The sequence below is a fragment of the Cyberlindnera jadinii genome, assembly GCF_001661405.1.
Source record: "Cyberlindnera jadinii NRRL Y-1542 unplaced genomic scaffold CYBJAscaffold_16, whole genome shotgun sequence".
NCBI lineage: Eukaryota > Fungi > Ascomycota > Saccharomycetes > Phaffomycetales > Wickerhamomycetaceae > Williopsis > Williopsis jadinii.
Genome location: NW_017963667.1, coordinates 158877 through 176207, shown reverse-complemented (window position 1 = coordinate 176207; position 17331 = coordinate 158877). Strand labels below are relative to the sequence as shown.

General features: G+C 44.2%; 10 protein-coding genes across 10 annotated transcripts; 3 read left to right on the top strand and 7 right to left on the bottom strand.

Annotated features, from left to right (window-relative positions):
* Window positions 1–31: 31 nt before the first annotated feature.
* CYBJADRAFT_164326 (uncharacterized protein) lies at window positions 32–1741 on the bottom strand (the record flags this gene model as incomplete). Its single annotated transcript, XM_020213846.1, has 1 exon — window positions 32–1741. One exon carries the CDS (start codon window positions 1739–1741, stop codon window positions 32–34), a length of 1710 nt encoding a protein of 569 aa, XP_020068566.1.
* Window positions 1742–3255: 1514 nt separating this feature from the next.
* On the bottom strand, window positions 3256–4435 carry CYBJADRAFT_169372 (uncharacterized protein). Its single transcript, XM_020215739.1, has 2 exons — window positions 4354–4435; window positions 3256–4275 (listed from the first exon to the last, which is right to left on the bottom strand). Exon 2 carries the CDS (start codon window positions 4135–4137, stop codon window positions 3364–3366), a length of 774 nt encoding a protein of 257 aa, XP_020068565.1. The 5' UTR covers window positions 4138–4275; window positions 4354–4435; the 3' UTR covers window positions 3256–3363.
* On the bottom strand, window positions 4407–6342 carry YMR1 (phosphatidylinositol-3-phosphatase YMR1; the record flags this gene model as incomplete). The annotated part of the gene is made up of 2 exons (XM_020213442.1): window positions 6089–6342; window positions 4407–6016 (listed from the first exon to the last, which is right to left on the bottom strand). Exons 1-2 carry the CDS (start codon window positions 6273–6275, stop codon window positions 4407–4409), a joined length of 1797 nt encoding a protein of 598 aa, XP_020068564.1. The 5' UTR covers window positions 6276–6342.
* Window positions 6343–6648: 306 nt separating this feature from the next.
* On the top strand, window positions 6649–7317 carry MOH1 (Moh1p). The gene has a single exon (XM_020215738.1). It carries the CDS (start codon window positions 6788–6790, stop codon window positions 7130–7132), a length of 345 nt encoding a protein of 114 aa, XP_020068563.1. The 5' UTR covers window positions 6649–6787; the 3' UTR covers window positions 7133–7317.
* A 352-nt stretch (window positions 7318–7669) lies between these two features.
* On the bottom strand, window positions 7670–9610 carry FOB1 (replication fork barrier binding protein FOB1; the record flags this gene model as incomplete). The annotated part of the gene is made up of 1 exon (XM_020216647.1): window positions 7670–9610. One exon carries the CDS (start codon window positions 9608–9610, stop codon window positions 7670–7672), a length of 1941 nt encoding a protein of 646 aa, XP_020068562.1.
* A 144-nt stretch (window positions 9611–9754) lies between these two features.
* BSP1 (Bsp1p) lies at window positions 9755–11971 on the top strand. Its single transcript, XM_020217659.1, has one exon. The coding sequence runs from the start codon at window positions 9899–9901 to the stop codon at window positions 11903–11905; it is 2007 nt and encodes a 668-aa protein (XP_020068561.1). The 5' UTR covers window positions 9755–9898; the 3' UTR covers window positions 11906–11971.
* Window positions 11972–13242: 1271 nt separating this feature from the next.
* On the bottom strand, window positions 13243–13680 carry CYBJADRAFT_131326 (SET domain-containing protein; the record flags this gene model as incomplete). The annotated part of the gene is made up of 1 exon (XM_020212981.1): window positions 13243–13680. A coding segment is annotated over one exon (438 nt), but the record flags the coding sequence as incomplete, so codon positions are not given.
* Window positions 13681–14735: 1055 nt separating this feature from the next.
* Window positions 14736–15385, bottom strand: MRP2 (mitochondrial 37S ribosomal protein uS14m). Its single transcript, XM_020215737.1, has one exon. It carries the CDS (start codon window positions 15343–15345, stop codon window positions 14998–15000), a length of 348 nt encoding a protein of 115 aa, XP_020068559.1. The 5' UTR covers window positions 15346–15385; the 3' UTR covers window positions 14736–14997.
* A 135-nt stretch (window positions 15386–15520) lies between these two features.
* Window positions 15521–16702, top strand: RNH1 (RNA-DNA hybrid ribonuclease; the record flags this gene model as incomplete). Its single annotated transcript, XM_020216646.1, has 1 exon — window positions 15521–16702. The coding sequence occupies one exon, from the start codon at window positions 15521–15523 to the stop codon at window positions 16700–16702; it is 1182 nt and encodes a 393-aa protein (XP_020068558.1).
* Window positions 16703–16797: 95 nt separating this feature from the next.
* Window positions 16798–17319, bottom strand: CYBJADRAFT_131389 (CybS family protein; the record flags this gene model as incomplete). The annotated part of the gene is made up of 1 exon (XM_020212983.1): window positions 16798–17319. The coding sequence occupies one exon, from the start codon at window positions 17317–17319 to the stop codon at window positions 16798–16800; it is 522 nt and encodes a 173-aa protein (XP_020068557.1).
* Window positions 17320–17331: the final 12 nt, after the last annotated feature.

Below are 17331 nucleotides of genomic sequence, written 5' to 3'. Positions count from 1 at the left end.
GATCCATTGGTATGTTTGGAGCAACAGGTGATCATTCAATCTCCTCGACACAGCTCCAGGGCTTGCCATTATAACAAAAGTTTTGGGCAACTTGTTCATCGCACAATGTCAGAAGCACCACACCGTTCTCGTAAATATGCGAATGCATATCCTTCCATGCCTTGATTATATCAGTTTTCGACTTCATGAGAAAGCACACTCTCTGTGGAAACTGGCCATTGACACGGATCTTGAGGTATCTGCTGCCAATTGACTGTAGTTTGTGAGAGAATGCTCCACATAGTTCATCAACACTGGGTGTAAAGTTCTTGGATGTCCTCCTCTGCTCTGTGCCATTGGGCATCTCATAGTCTATGAAGATGTAGTGTGATGGGATATCCTCTGTAGAAAGATTATGAGCAGCGATGGTCTTTATGCTGACTGTCCTGGTATAATCTTGAAAAGGTGATATCATCCCTTTTGGTACTGATATTGGGATATGGCTTGAAAGGTTTGGTTTCCGAGCACGATTCTTCAAGTGAGGTGTAACAACCTCAACATTATGATCATCGTTATGGTCAACATTATCAACCACATCATCCACAACAACAGCATCATCATCCGATATTACTTGACGTATAACCGGTCGAGATTTGTTTGCTGTCTGATCACTCGAGTCGTTGTCATAACCCATAACACCATTACAGTGATGATCGTCAATGCCATTATTCACATTGTAAGTCTTGGTACCTCCATCACTGTGCCCATCATCATGGTCAATATCATCAATGGCATGGGCTTTATTCCGTTCATATCTGTTCGCAGTCTCAGACAGACATGTGGCTTTCTTAACAGTAGTGTCAGAATCTTCCAACAAACATGTGTTTGACCTTATAGCCCTCTTAACTCGTCCATTGTGTTTCTCAAAGTCCTTAGTGATGTCACAGTCTATATAACATTTCCCATTCCTTATGGCATAGGGCAATGTGGCCTTCAATCCACATACAAAGCTCGTGCTACCACCTCTAATGCACAGTTCTTCGTTCTCCAATGAGGTTGAGAAGTTTGGACCAAGGCTGCTGAACAAGTAGTCCCACTTCACAGGTCGACAAGCATACTTCATAAATTGTCTATCAATTTTGGCATAGAACTTCATGGGATCATGGACATAGAAGCGAGACGATACATACGACTCAAAGCCATACCTCTCCAGCAGCGATGCACACTGTGTATCAGAGTAGCTGTTCACCATTTCAACAACAACAAGGTACTGTCCCTCCCGTAGTTTGTAGAAATTGATGATCTGTTCTTCAAATTCTCTGTTTAGCTCTTCAAAGTCTGCATTGGAGACACAATCCAACACGTACATGTTAACGTGCTTGTCTTGGTGCTCACCGAGAACGACATTCTTGAACGGTATTACCTTCACACGATGTGTTTTCCTGTGCTTTAGTGATCTTTGAGAATCAGAATTGCTCTGGAGCGCAAGTCCCTTGGAACCGTGGTCCTCTTTCTCGTGGTGGTTGGGACTAGGGTGATGTCGTTTCAACGGCTCTGTCTTCCTGCTCTGTGAGTGTGTACCGTGGTATCCCGAGCGAGTCGACTTCAGACTGCTAGACGACTCTGGGTATCCACTACTTATGATCACTTTCGGCCTGTTTATAGAAATCGACCTCTTATTGAGTAGCCTGTGCGAGTTCGGATGTCCCTCTCTATAGTCCGATATAGCACCCAGACGCTCGTCAGGACTCTCAGCTTTCATAGCTTGACAGAGTCGACTGATCAATGCCACGTTATCTAATAGAGGTAGTGCTCAATTAGCTCGTTGATGTGGGTTTAATAGTAGGAGGGGGTATTGAAAGCGTATCCAATGTTCGTTCTGCATTGTGCTCGAATGGTAGTTTGGCGATGCGATGAATAAAATATTATATAATATGATGTAATAATATAATATAATAGTATTATATAATAATATAATGAACATCAGATACCCTATGTACAGAGCCCAGTTAATCTCTCAATGTTAGGCCATATAATGTGATGGTAGGACATAGCTTAGCTTGAATATGTATAATATCAGATACTTCTTCCAATGAGTATATCCAATATTCATAATTCCGTATGATCTAAAGTGTCATATAACCATGGAGTGTACAAACGATGAGGTAGCAGCTCATCAGGATACTTTCACTTCACATCCTCGCTGATGTTTCCATAACACACAGCATGAACTGCTTTCCTGAGAAGCTTGCTCATTGTTGTGTCGACAGTGTTGTTTTCCAGCTCAAACAAAAACATGACGATATCAAAATGGGTACTGGAAAACTTTGTAGGCTACTACTCTCTTCGCAACTTGAATACATGGTTAAGAGTATTGTGTTAAAGCTCTGGAGCCATATATAAGTGAACTTAGATCTCTTAAGCAGCAACTGGCTATCCTTGCTTCTATAATATCCTTCTTTACATTAAACTTCCGGCTTGAGATTCACGACCAAATGATCTATTCATTTCAAAGAATAACAAATGGAGGGTCATTAAATCTGAATCTTTCGATATTGGCTCATTCCATAGAGCTTGATGTTTATACAGGATTCATAAATATTGCTAACATTGCCCGGGTTCGTTGTGAGCTCTTTACATATGCTTCGTCATTCTCCATAAGAATCTCCAGTTAACTGGTGAAAACATACGACCTCTTCAGGTGGCCCTTTGTTGCTCAGAATACACTCTGTTGGTTTGTCCTTTCTACCAGAGAAGTACCATTTTGAGCTTCTTGATTATTGTGATGCCGGTATACAATTCAAACTGGTATTCATTCTCCCACCAAGAAGTGTATACTCAAAGCATTTATGGACCTTTGTAAAACCTGAAAGTGTAAGTTCCATCCATCTTTCCCAATTGATACTGCCATTGAAGTGTGAACCAATCTATCTTGAGCAATATCACCAGCATTGGTATATGTCCTTCTTCAATGTTATATGCGACTAGCTCCACCTTGTAGGTTCCACGAGTCTTCTGTAGAAACAGAATATACAATTCCCTGGTTTAACAATGGTACAATACAAAGAACGTTCTGTCTTCTACCAATGTACGACAAATATACCAGCCCTCTTCGATACCAAACCTCCAACATGAGAAGGAAGAGTCGTAATGGTTCTTCCCATTTGCATTAGATCTATCAGCAAAAGTCGAATCACCTTATACAGAGAAACAGAAATAGAGGCAACTTGACATTAATTCCAGTCAATTGACTCAAAATAGAACATGAGCTATTAGATATAGCAAAGAACATTGTAAATACATGTAAACGACGAATATGCAGCATGGAGCAAGTCATAGAACAATACCAAGATGCATGCGTACGCTTACGCAGCTGTTGGTGGATCAGGCCTCAATGAGCTTTTGATCAACTAACATTTGGAACTTATCATGAATCTGATCACTGGATGATAGGATTCGAATAACTTTCCAATCTGGATATGTAATATCGATGTTTGTTCTGATAAACAGTTTCATTTGATCATTAGAACAATACCCGAGATCCACCATCTGCGGGAGGAGATCCAGGCACACTTTTGAACGCCATGAAGATAGCGAGGGCTCAAACACACTGACGAACGACACTCCTCCGAGTTCTTCTTTCAGGGTTGCAATTCTCTCCAGCACTGCTCGTCTCTCCACCGCAGAAATCTCAATAAATGGTACTATGATTTCCAAGTACTCACAGTTCTCAGTGAAGAACTTACTCAAAGCCTTTGTTGTAATACCGAGTACCTTTGCAACAGTGAACTTTGCCCAGTTGATTGATTCATGAGTATCGTTTCCACATGCAACATCGAAATGGTGTAATTGTGGGTTGTAACCAACGACATGCTCTTGCTTTGACAAGGGAAGAAAAACAAGCATATAATCGTCCACGATGATCTTTAGTCTCTTTGATAGCTTTTCAGTCTCAAACTTACCAACATGAGACTCCTCTGGGAAATGTACTGTCATTCCGTTAGAAATGTCCACCAATGCTTCATGCGTCATTCTATTCGTCCCGGGCTTTCTATGTTTCCCAGATTCGCATACAAGAGTTGCCAATGCAGACAGCATATCACTCGTCCAATGAGAGTGTCTCATATGTTCATCATCGTCAGCAGAATGTACTACCATTGTTACCAGCTCCTCTAATTAACCACCAGTTAATAAAATCAAAAGTGACATAAGAAAGAGTCACGCAAAATTTGTTCGCTCGCTCGAGATGATTTTCTGGGGGTCCAACAATGCTGCTTTCAGCCTCATCTCTATTGGCTGTTTCTTTTTGTTAGTATTTACTTTAAATGGAAGACCCCAGTGTATTCATGTGATCTAGTTAAAATGTGTACAAACGATTTTTGTTATAATAGAGAGAAACCAATCATGTCAAATGCTGGTGAGATGTATCATGAAACACTCATCTCTTGGAACTTGTTCTCAACTATGAGAGATTTGTCCTCAGATGAATCGTTGTAGGTGTCACCTGTATTCCCGTTAGCAACGGCATTGTTCCCCTTTTGCGAGCTCACGACGGTTCCATTCATTTCATCGTCACTCCTACCGTAGAGCTGCCACCACCATTTCACTTTGTTGTAGTTTGGGATTATCAACGCCTCCTTGGGCTCGAATGACTTGTTTGAAAACTCATCTCTTCTCGAAAGGAAATAATCCCAGACGCTTCTAGTCTTTAATCTCACCTGGGTGGTGAATCTTTCTCGTTCGTTGTCGTGGAGGAAGTTTCCATATTGACACGAGTAGAGGTGGTAGATTAGTCTTCGCAAGAACCTCTCGTTGAACTGAAACTCGCTTGGATACTGGAGAAGTAGTTGGTATATACAATCAACAAACTGCTGGAAGACTGGGGATGTGAATTTCAGGGCTCTTTTCCTTCTAAACCTCGTGGACATGGTCTTCAAGGCATTGTTGCTCTCATCTAATTGAGATCTGAAGATGCTCTCAGAGCTTAGATGTCCACATCTTTCGTTAAATCTATGACCAAATGAGATCCATTCCTTTTCGACTATTGTGATGAATCCATCAATGGTTCTGAAATATGGATCAACACACACTTGTATGAGGGAACTCACCTGTGCAGTTCTATCCCATCCGTCAGAACAGTGTATCAAAATGTTAGAATGGTTCAAGGCAAACGACTTCACCAATTTCTCAGTGCTGCTCAACAACAAGGTCAGAAATTTCAGCCATTGGGATCTGTTCAGGTCTTGCCTGTTCAGTTTGGAGCTGACATCAACATTTTCTAAACATTCACACATCTGTGTTAAAGAATCCCTCATCACGTGGATGTTATCTATACCGAGATATACCTTTTCAGATTTCTTGTAATAATCCATATTTTCAGAGCCTCCGCCTAAGGCAAACTGTGCCATCGCATTGGTTAAGGGTCTTGCATCCACAAGGATGTTGACTTTGGTATCTGAGTTATCACTAGATCTAAAGATCTCGTCAACCAATTTCTCGTCTTGGATGGACCTAGACTGTTTTAAACCAACCAACGGTTGCGAGCACCTAGTTATGGTACATCCATTGGTCTTGTTATAGTAAGACAGTGCTGGGATCCTGTTTTTCGACCGGAACCTTGAGGCGTGGATCAGCACGTTATCAGATATGGTCTTTGGAACTATAAGAGTCTGGGGATAGGTATCACAGAACTTGAAGTTCGAATTGATACTTGACGCTCTCCAGCTCGATGACGAGCCTTGTGTGGTATGGTTGAAGTTCAGACCTTGTCTCTCAAACTCCGATATTGGGTTGTAGATGTTCCAGGAGTCAAACGACTTTTCAATCGGATTCGGCTGGTATATGAACGCATAGAGCTGTGTTGTATCGGTCAAACAGGTCAGCTTCATGATCGAATCAAATACATCCGTACACTCCTGCTCGTTGACAAAGTCAAACGACAAGAACTGGAAGTCCTTGCAATTGATCTTGATGGTGGAAACTTTGAACAGGTTCAACTCCTCACCCCGAGCATTGTGCAACTTGGGCAACTGCGCAACTATGGAGCTCGACAAGTCGTCCCTCGACCCGTCCTCCTCTTGCAACTGCCTCAGCAGCCTCAGCAGTGCACTGCCCTTGGAACACTCCACAGAGCTGATCATTGGATAGCACAGCCACAGCTCCCGCAGCTCATTGGGCTTTGGGCTCAAAACAGTAAAGATAAGGTGGTGTGTTGTCAGGTGTAGAGACCCGTGGATCATCTGTCCACGCTTGTGCAGTACGACATCGTCAACACGCGCAACTCGTATGAACTCCATCCTCACAGAGCTACGTGAACTTCTATCGCAAGCGCCTTGTAAACAACAATAGCGCTGTGGCGAAAGTCCTCTCCAATGCCCATTGCGAGCCTGTGTTTGTATGCTTTGGCGAGCCCGCGATAGGAAGAGTTTGCGGGAGAGGACCGGGTGGTGTGCGGGTGGTGGTGTCCAGGTGTTTCATTTCCGGTATGTTTACCCCCGGATTACCCTGACTCTCAGCAATGCGGTCTCTCCCCTTCGGCCACTTCCCGTTTAAGAAGTCTACGTATCTCGTGCGTCTGAGGCTGTTTTGACACATAATTTACTGTGATTGGCTGCTAAATTTATTACGTTACTTGCACGACTAAAGACGCTTCAATTTATACCGCGAGCCATGGATAGGCCTGTGTGGTTGCCTTGTCACTCATTCTGAGTCCTCTGTTCCCCAGAAGCAATCACCAATCCAATTGGTTGCACTTGTTCAGCACAGAATACACCACCTTACCAATACAAAGCTATAGCAACGTACACTGATGGGAATACGCTACTCCACGTACATCGACTCTGAGAAGACACAGGCCACCACCTTTGGCTGTAGTGGCTGTAGAACACACCTGTCCACCTCTGGTTTGATCCTCTCCAAGGACTACAGGGGTCACACGGGCGACGCCTACTTGATGGACCAGGTTGTTAACGTGACCCTTGGTAGAAGGGAGTTCCGTACGATGATCACGGGAAGATACCTTGTGAGCGACATCATGTGCCACCAGTGTGGGCACCGGGTTGGGTGGAAGTACCACCAGACCGACGAGAAGAACCAGAAGTTCAAAGAGGGCCGTTATATCCTGGAGGTGAACACCATCGTGAAGTGCAAATGATAGTGCCAAGGCACCATCATGAGGTTCTGCCCTTCCTCCTCATACGTTTCAGTTATGTGGGGAAGGGGATGCTTTGAAGACGATTGGGTATCTTTGCTCTGGATTAGAAGGTGCTGGGACACCTTTACACGGTTTTTTTTCTATTATATATGTTTACATTGTGATGGTATGCTCACATGTTCAGGTGGCACCTGTTCGTGAAGCGTACAGACATATACACAGTACATCCAATGTTGAGTTGGGGAACTTGGAGGATTATTACCTGTTGGATGGTGGATTGTTTGGTTTCAACGGTTATTGGTTATTGAGGGCTCGCTATTTATATATCTTACGTACCACAAATAGTTGTACATCGAGAGCGATTATTTCATTTGTTTTATATCATAAAGAGTAGTGGATAGTAATCGTTTGTTCCGCGTCTGGTGAAGCACCATGTGCACCGTGTAGAGCATCCTCGACTAGTGCATCAGAGCTAGTGACTTGGTGCATTCGGTGGATACAACCAGTATTTTCCTTGTAGTTGGCAGAATTGACTACTCAGGTCATTCTAAACGGCATCTTAGAAGCACGACCATGAGAAAACAGTAGGGATACCGGTGTATTTTCCAGTGATCCTCCTCTCATGTTTGTATTGTGTTGATTTGATAACAACGAAAGGTATACTGGCCATGGTTCCTGACTGTCTGTTGAGTGTAATTTCTCTAATTCTTCCTTCAATATTCCAACTGTAGAAGAAGGAGCATAGCTATCAGTTGAAATGCCGACTTTCCCAGAAAGTTCAGCCTTCACAAGTTGTGACATTATAGTACGTAGAGTCGACGTTTGAATCTCTTCACTGACAAATGTATTGGAGTTGAAGAAGATCATCAAAGTGTCTCTGATTTGGCTGTAACTCTTATTTCTCAAGGGGAATAACCAGATAAACTGACTATATTCATCACAAACAAGCAATATCCATTTGTAGTCGTCTTTTTTGCTTTCAACAACCTCAATACACAGCTTCTGGAACGGCTGTGTGATGTTCCCAGACCTATTGGTAAGGGTTAATGGCATAGAAGTGTAGTTACACGCTTTACAATGGGAGCACACAAACCAGACCATGTTTCTTGTCACGTTGTCAATGTGCTTTATAGCATCGTAAGATCTCTTGACTGAGCCATGCTTAGTAAGAACAGCATGTCCATAGTAGCAGTAGTTGATCAGATCACGTGGGTTGATAATCATCGATAAAGAAGGGCGTGCACCTTTCTTATTGGGCCTCACTCTCCAAATTAGTTTGGGGTTTCTCTTGGATCTAACATAGTGGAATCTGGCATCTGACATCTTACGCTCCAGTCTTCTCGATGCACTAACGCTTTTCAGTTCATTGAAAACCAATGATGGATCAATTCCTGAAAACGTACATATGAAATCGATGAAATCCCTCTTCTTGAATTTTAGGCGTTCAAACTCGTTGGATTGGACATCCGTTGTCTCGTCAACTGGCACGGCACTAGGAAATTGTGTCAACAGAGCATAGAGCCAATCCGTCAACTGAACGTGCTTTGAATCCTCCTTGGCTTGGACAGAGATGAACTTCACAACAGACGTGGTATCGACAAAATCTCTAGTGAATCTTTCGACAATTCCTGATTCCTCCACCAGTTTCAATACACTCTCAGGGAAGATCAGCCTGTCCCCGTCAAGATTGCGGGTGTAGTTGCTGAAGTCTTGAACGTCTTGTATAAAGCGTAGCTCGGTGTTGGAAGAAGGAGGAATTCCATTGAATGTGCCAGTTCCAAGTGATCCGACCAACGTATCGAATTGCTTGCGATAATCAGTGAATGTAACTTCAACTGTGGGGTCCGTCTTGGAATTGACGATAGCAGTAAAGAATTGGCTTGACTGCTTTGAATAGTCACATATGATATTAGCAATCAGCAATATTGTCACCAATTGACTCTCCGCAGCGAAGAAAGCGTCTTCGAACCGAAGTTTGCGAACTCTTAGCGATGTTGTCGGAGCAATCCTCAACAGAGAGACCAAAGAAGCTGTGAACTCCTTAATCAGCTCAACTCTGTCAGGGGTGATTTGGTCAAATTCAGAACAGACGAGAACAAGCTCTGGGATCCCAGATTTGGGGTGCGTGTCCAACATCCCAACACACCATGCTGAATCGCTGATCTTGATCGGGAACAAAACAAAGGGGAATTCGCCAGTAGTGGTGACTTTCTTCAATTGAACAAGTACCTCGTCATGGCTTGCGTTCGAGGTCATTGGCATATTCTGGGTGTCCATAAACGAAGGGTCCATCAGGATCAACGGGCGTCCTTCAACATTCTGAGGGCCTGTGCAGTTCACTATGGACACCAAGCTAACACTATCGGCCAGAAACTCCTCCAACAAGGACCTCAGTTGGGAATCTTTCAAAGAATTAGTAGTATCAGTGTCTATCGGCCCATCAACCGTCCGATTCCAGAAGCTCAAAACACTGTTCATTGTATCTATGCGTCTTTGTATGCGTGTTCCTCTGTGCTTTGTTGTTGTTGTTATGGGGATGATGAAAGCGTTTTGACACCCGGTTTTTGGGGTCGACCAGATTTCAGATACACATTTTCGGAATGAAGCAGGGGCTGCCGCGTTCGTTGTTCCGGACGTTCCAGAAACGTGTATTATTGGCTCCTTGGTCCGAGTGCTGGCATTTGTCTGTTGAGTGGTTTGGGGGGAGCGCACTTTCCTCAATTGTTCAGTTGAAGCAGCCTTTAGAAGCAGTTCAATTGGTGACAAATGACGACGAAGATCGAGATGGATCCCTCAGTTGAGGACTTCTTTGCACGGATCAAAGAGCTGGAGAGGGAGGACGAGCAGGAGAGGAAGCAGGAGAGGAAGCAGGAGAAGAGTAACATGACGGAGGACACAACGGGTGCACCTGCGAAGCCTCCAAGGCCACCGAGACCATCAAGACCAGTCATTGATGAGTTTGACGACGACGATGACGATGAGGAGGATAACATTCCACTGAGTGTTGATGAACTTGTGTATGAATCTGCCTATAACTATGACAAGTCCAACAAAACCACTGATGAAGGTGAAGCACCACCACTGCCGTCGAGAACGAGAACCGGACTCACAAGACATTCTCATAAGAAGTACGACGACCTCGAGATAGTGAGGTTTGACGACTACGTTTCTGAAAAGAAGCCGTATAGACATCGTGAACAGCATGCTGTATACAAAAGCCATTCGAACAGAGGTGGTGATGCATCGTCATCGCCAAAACCCTCAAAGACGAAGTACGAGCTGTCGGAAACTGAAAAACGTGATATTGACAGTGTTATCAATGGACTCATCGGTGATAATCCAGGTGGACACACCGTTGGCAAAAAGGACGAGGAAGAGGAGGAGGTGAAACCTCGCCTTCCTTCAAGACGTAAAACATCAGAGCTGAACAGTGCGAGAGCTTCATCCCCATTAAGTGGTCCATTTGACCATCCTGACGACAATGTCAAAGAGAATAAACCGCAATTGCCAAGGAGAACTCTTGAGCCAATGTCGATTCCAAAGCCCAAGCCAGCTGTGAAGCCAAAGAGCTCAACCGTGGTTCGTGCTGAACGTTTAGAGCCGTCAAAACCAACAACGGCACGCCCAAAGCCACCAGCAGTAAAACCAAAGGGACAGTGGTTGAAGTCTCCTTCAACGCTCCATCAGGGTGTATCCACTAAGCCAAACTATACTATTGAAAAGATCGCCAATGAAACCACGTGGCTTGAGTCTGCAAAGAACAACCCGAGATTAGAGAGACACACACATACAGTAGACAAGCCAAAGGTCAATCCAATTCCACATTCTAGCTCAAATACTTTATCGAAGGTTGAACAGGCAAATGAACAAGCTCAAGCTGAAAGAGAGAAGAACTTGCAAGAGCTGAACAGCCCAAAATTGAACCATGTAAGACATACTCCACCACCGCCAAAGTTGAAACCCAAGCCAGCTGCCGAGCTGATCGAGACCATCGTTCTCAAAAAGGTCAGACCTACTCCTATAAATAGTTCCAATGAAGAAACAGATGCGCATGATATGTCTCGCCCCAAGCTGAAGCCTGCTGTTCCCGTGAGAAAGCCATCTACCAAGATCCCAGAGGCCATGCAGGCATCCAAGAAGTTGAAACCTCCGGTTCCTGTGAGAAAGCCTTCTGCAAAGGTCCCAGAGGCTATTTCACATAAGGGAAATTTGAAAGCTTCAACAGACTCGAAACAAAACTCATCATATGAGGAGAAAGATTCCGTTCCTGAAGCTTTGAAGAAGGTAACGGCTTTGAAACCACCCCCACCTGCTCGCAAGCCTTCCACTAAGCAATTAGAAGCTCTTGAAGTCTTAAATAGTTTGAAGAAAAAGGAACCACCACAGGTCAAACCCAAACCAAGGGTTGTGAGTGAGTCCAAACAGATACTGGCTGCACAACTAAAGGGGTTGAAGAGTGTTAAGGCAGACCCACCTACCAGAAATTCGTCCGAATATGATGAGAGTGACTGCGAACAGACCGTTGAAAGTGAGGAGAGCAGTGACCCAAGACGTGCAATAATTGAAAGAGTTCTACAAAGATCTCAAACTGCACCAATAAGACTTCCAATTGCCGATAACAGCATCAATGATAAACCAAGAGTTTTTAAGAAGGCTTCAACATTTGACTCTGCACAGTTACAATCCACCGAGAGCTTGAACCATTTGACAAAAACCAGAAGTAGAGGTCCCAAGAGAAGGGTTCCAACAAAAAACAACTTTTCAAATACATAGAATTTCATAGACGTTTGAAATGCTGATTGTTGATGGTACTGTGGTAATATATCTCTGTAAGGGTCTTGGTAAATGAAGGCTTTCTTCCTTCGAACCGTGGAAGCAGTGTTATCTTCCTGATGTACCGACGGTTAAGTTGAACGGTCGTCATTGCTCGACCAACTCAAGCCTCGAACATGCTTTGGTTCGTTGGTAGGTCTATCACCATCCGGCTGTGCAGGTATTGACCGTTTACTTTTTTTCAATTTGAACAAGTCATGTCCAAATATGTCTGTGGCCTTAATACCTTCCTTTGGTGGAGATTTCACCTTGTTGACGCTCTGACGAACAATATGTCTTTTTCTAACTATTGGTGCCTTCTTGGATACTCTTGGGCGTTTTAATGATCCAGGGACATTTGATCCATGATTACTCGTATCCCGATTAAGTACTGGAGTCGGGTTAGTCTGTTTCGAAACTTGTAATCCGTTGTTGTCTTTCATCGAGTGACAGTTCGGCTCATAAGGAATGATTTCCAAAGCATCCTGGTTCCTTGTATACTCTCTTTCCATGAGAACATCACCAGCATGTACATTTGTAATAAGTCCATCAAATTCACCTTGCTGTGTATCTTGGAATCTATATTCGTCGTCGTCGTCTTGATCGGATATAATTATTGGTCTCTTTTTGACCCCTTCACTGGAATTCCCCATGGACTCATCCTCATCATTTCCAAGGATTGCGCGAGTTCTCCTTTTCAGTATTAACGCATGTCCTTGGTGGTCATCATTTACTTCTTCATCATTTACAGAAAACACAGTTAATCTGTTTTCTGGTTGTTTGTTTATGGTATTATCTGAGGTGGACATCTCATTGGATCCTGTTAGCATGATAGCCTTTCTCTTATTGAAAGTGTTGTCCATTTTACCTATTGATGAGTGTTGAGAATGATTACTATCATCACCAATAAGATCATCATCCTCGTTCACTTCCTCCTCAAGTCCAGTGTCATCATCGATGAATGAATCGTCACCCACTGACATGCTTTCCCCCTCGCTGTCGGAAATGAGCTCATCAATAGGGTTCGACATTTGACTCGATCCTTCATCATCAACCACATCCTCCTCCTCATCTTCTGCTTCCTCTAGCACTTCATAGTCAGAATATGGAGATTCACTGGGTACACTGTCATTATCGACCTCTTGTTCATCGTCTTCTGATTGATCTTCCTCTTCATCCTTATCTACCGCTTTCATTTTCATTTTTCGTTTATGTTTATGGGGAATAGGTTCACTGATGATTTCAGTATCAACAATCCCGGTAACCCTGGTGCCTCCATCAGGTTCAGGGTTCCTTGTGATGTATCCTCGACAGTGTTTTGAGCCGCAGTAACACTTTTCAGGGTCTTCAGCATTCTCGAAGTTATAATCATATGTTATTTCCTCACCAGCAGCAATATCCTTCTTAGCGAATAGACCAATCCTTGGAGTCTCGTCTACAACCCAATTTTGCATTTCAGCATTTGGGTCACAGGAATGATTCACGAACCTAGCCACGGAGCCGTGTTGACCTGCATCAATGATCAAATTATCATCAAGTCTGATGAAATAATACTGCGATCTCTCCTTATATATGGTTTCGACCCTGTCCTCCACTTCAAAGAAGTCTATAACATCGCCTGTATACTCTACAATGAGAGTGCCCCTTGAGTAAGGCCTTATAGCGAACAACCCCAAACCCTTCTGCTCAGTTGGTCTAACTTCCCAACCAGTCGCATACAGGATTTTCGATGTCATCTGAGTGACCAAGTTGGCAAATGCCCTATTTCCACAATCTTCATGCTTAAATGAGCAGTTTGTTGCGTTACATTCGCATTGCAGAGAACGATTTAGACAAGTATCATCACAAGGAGGTGTTGTGCAATTGCAAGATGGCCATGTCTTTGCCTTCTTTGGTCGTCTCGAGGCTATCCAGTTGCACTCTTTCAAGTTGTTCTCCCAATGGAAAACCTCGTTTTCATCCGCCACAGTTGGTCTGTAGTAATCCCAGGGCAATTTGAAGCATGTCTTTGAATTCAGCCATTTAAGCCCGTCGCCCAACGGTAGTGGGAACTCGAAAATAGCATTCTTAGTACTTGCACACGATCCAGAATGCAATCCATAGAACGTCCTGAGCTTACCCTCGAGTCTGAAGTTCAGTACCTCGTCTTCAACTGCCTTATCAGCAGCAGAATCTGATGGGCTGGAAGCATCACCAGCTGTGTCAGGCTCCCTCTCAACTTCAGAGTCAGAGCCGTCGTCCTGATCAACATATTGTTTCCATAGCTTGCACTTCTCCACAGCATCCAGCAGTACAGAATCGTCCTCTTTCGGGATCTCTGAAGTCTTGAAGAAGGCGTTGATAATCTCCTTCGAATGTCTCCTAACATCTGATCTCGATGTACGGTATAGTGGTAGCCCGGCTGTATCACCATGGTCCGTCAGCAACGCGAGTTCACGGAGCACACTCTTATTCGATCTCTTGTAATTAGGCATCGCTCTTTGTATGCCAGACTCGTTGCCGCTATGATGGGTGTTTTGTTCTGATTGTTTGTTTACTTTTTTATGTTTGTTTTGTGGTTTTGGTGCCTACGTTGTTATATTTTGATGTCATTTTCGCTACACTGGCTCACCGTTTAAAAGCGCTTCGAGGGCCCAACACATGGCCACTGGATGCTCATAAGGGTGGCTACAAGGGCTATACAGGATCGCTGGATACTTTCATCAGTCTGTTACTCTTTTGTTTCATCTTCAGGCGATGACTGTGTTGGTGTAAACTACAGGTAAGTATTGGTGTAACTACAGGAGAATCTTGCTTTAAAACATAACAGAGAACAACATTATCTATATAAATGAGTTCAGATTTGATGAGAGCGTGCGACATAGGGCGGAAAGTCCCTCTGTTGCACATATGGAGAATACACACCCGCTCACTCACATCACAGCAATATCTATGTACATAGCCAAAGACCTGTCTTCCCCCGCAGAAACTCGAAACAGCACGGAAATACACCAGTCCTTGCGCAACAGATTGGTTCCATCTGTATACGAAACCAGCTCAGGAGCTCGGTGCCCTCACCATGAACCCTTACGGACACCCGGAAGCTCACCAGCCAAAGCCTTCTCTCTGAACTGGTATCTGTTGATTCTAAACTCCTTGATGATACCTCTGGCATGGCCAGAGAACACACAACGATCTTTAACGGTGTTCATACGTGTATAGTTTGGCATCGTGGTCAGCTGCAGCTGGGCCTCAAGTCTGGCCCTTGAGGGCAGAGCAGTGTTTCTAGCAATGTATTTCAAGGCCTGGATGGTGACTTCATTCTCAGCAGCCATCTCACGCTTGAAGTTGTCACGCAACACACGGGCATTGACATAGCAGGTGGGGTTTTTGACCTTCACAGGGAAACGGAAACCTCCCATCGTGTGTGATATACGGGTTTGTTAACGGGTCTGTTGATGCTCCCAGTGTGTTTCTTTTGCATCGTCCGTTGCTGGAGGTTTTTTCCCTCCCCTCTGTCCCTCCGGTGTTGGAAGGATTGAGATTCGAGGGCTCATCGGACCGGATTTAAATATACTTTACTTCATTTCACTTTCAATGGCAAGAAGGATTAGAGGCTCATTTGGCCATCTGTTGGTGTGGACAGGGCTCTGTTTGGTATTTCATTACAAGATTTCGTTCTTAATTACCAGGAGTGTCTCAACGAGCCAAATGGCTAAGTACTATGCAGTTCGAAACGGTCGTAGACCGGGGATCTACTCTACTTGGGATGAGTGCAAACAGCAAGTTGACGGGTTCAAAGGTGCTGTATACAAGAAGTTTGGTGATCTTAAAGAGGCCACAGCGTTTGCACGAGGTGCTGGATCCTCTTCATCAATGACTGCAAGGCCCTCAGTGTCGAACCAACTTCTCCAAACCACTAGACCGGTACCCAATGTTGCCATGAATGACCTAAAGAGGAATGCACCAAGCCATTCAACATTGAAAGATGATTCCTACAACCCTACACACAAACGACAAAAGGCTTCATATTACGCGGTCAACTATCCAAACGGTGAGTCGTCGATATTCACGACATGGGCTGACTGTCAGAAGGCTGTGCGTGGTTCCAAGGGAATCACGTTTAAGAAGTTTGACTCTCTGGACTCTGCAAAGAGATTCACGCATGGCTCAGATGACAAGGCGTTTTCAGAAGAGCAGAAAAGCACTGCACTTGACCACATAACTTCAAGGCATGGACAACATAGAGTCGAGTCCCACAAGAGCCAGGACGTGAAGTATGTATTCATGGATGGCTCCTATCTACCTACCCTCAAGAGATGTGGATACGGTGTGTATTTTGGGCCAAATGATGCGAGAAACCTATCTGAACCAGTAACAAGAGACTTTGACTCAACAGATTCCTTTGTTGGTGAAGTTTATGCAACTAGGGCAGCGCTGTCACATATAATGCGAGATATCGAAAAGTTTCAGACAGGAGACACATCCGAATTATTGCCCAAGTATGTGTTAGCAACTGATTCAGAGACTGTAATCAACATCTTGACCAAATATGCACCGACCTGGACTGACAAAGATTTTGAACAAAGGTCGGCCGGCTTAGTGCTGAAGGAGGCATACGACAAGTTCCTCAAAGTGCAATCTTTCTTCAACCTTCATTCCAAGGTGTTTGATGATCACAGATTTGAAATCAAGTGGGTTAAGGGACATAGTGGTATCGAAGGCAACGAGGCTGCAGATCAATTAGCTAAAGCTGGTGCATTAAAGTCAAAAACTTAGTGAAGTGTTACCTATCTATGTACAAAGGTCTAAGCCAATACCGGTAAGAATAAATAACGAACAAATGAGCATTCAAGGCTTTGGTCGGTTCATGATCAATAGCCAAAGTACGAGATTGGTCTTGCCTTAGGCTCTGTCCACAGTTTCTTTAACAAGGTGGTGATACCTTCGTCTTTGGTCTCGAGTTCATAGACACCATAGAGACCAACACACGTACCAAACGCTAGTAGTCTCATTGCGTATGTGTGCCAGACTCCGTAGATTCTCTTTGGAATGTAATCAATGATACAGGACTGGAATCCGGCGTTCGAATGCACTAAGATCAAGGTCGACAACAGGGTATCCAGCAACGGATAACTCGTACCAGAGACGAAAGGCAGGACCGCTAGTGGTACCATTGTAACAGCAACTATACGCTCATAACTCCAGTGGTATACACTGTGGTAGAAATCTGCCTCTTGGGTGGGCACCGGATCGTTAACGTCACCAACGATATGTCCCGGTGGTTCACTCGTGAGCTTGAACTTCTCAAAGTTCGGCTTCAGCGAGATGGGTCTCACAAACCGTCTACTCAGCACGGAAACTGATCTCTTTGCACAAATACCAGGTCTGAACATTCGAGCCGATGG

Coding starts and splice junctions, on each gene's coding strand:
- CYBJADRAFT_169372 (XM_020215739.1), bottom strand. CDS start 4,137: ATGGTAGTACATTCTGCTGACGATGATGAACATATGAGACACTCTCAT.
- BSP1 (XM_020217659.1), top strand. CDS start 9,899: ATGACGACGAAGATCGAGATGGATCCCTCAGTTGAGGACTTCTTTGCA.
- MRP2 (XM_020215737.1), bottom strand. CDS start 15,345: ATGGGAGGTTTCCGTTTCCCTGTGAAGGTCAAAAACCCCACCTGCTAT.
- MOH1 (XM_020215738.1), top strand. CDS start 6,788: ATGGGAATACGCTACTCCACGTACATCGACTCTGAGAAGACACAGGCC.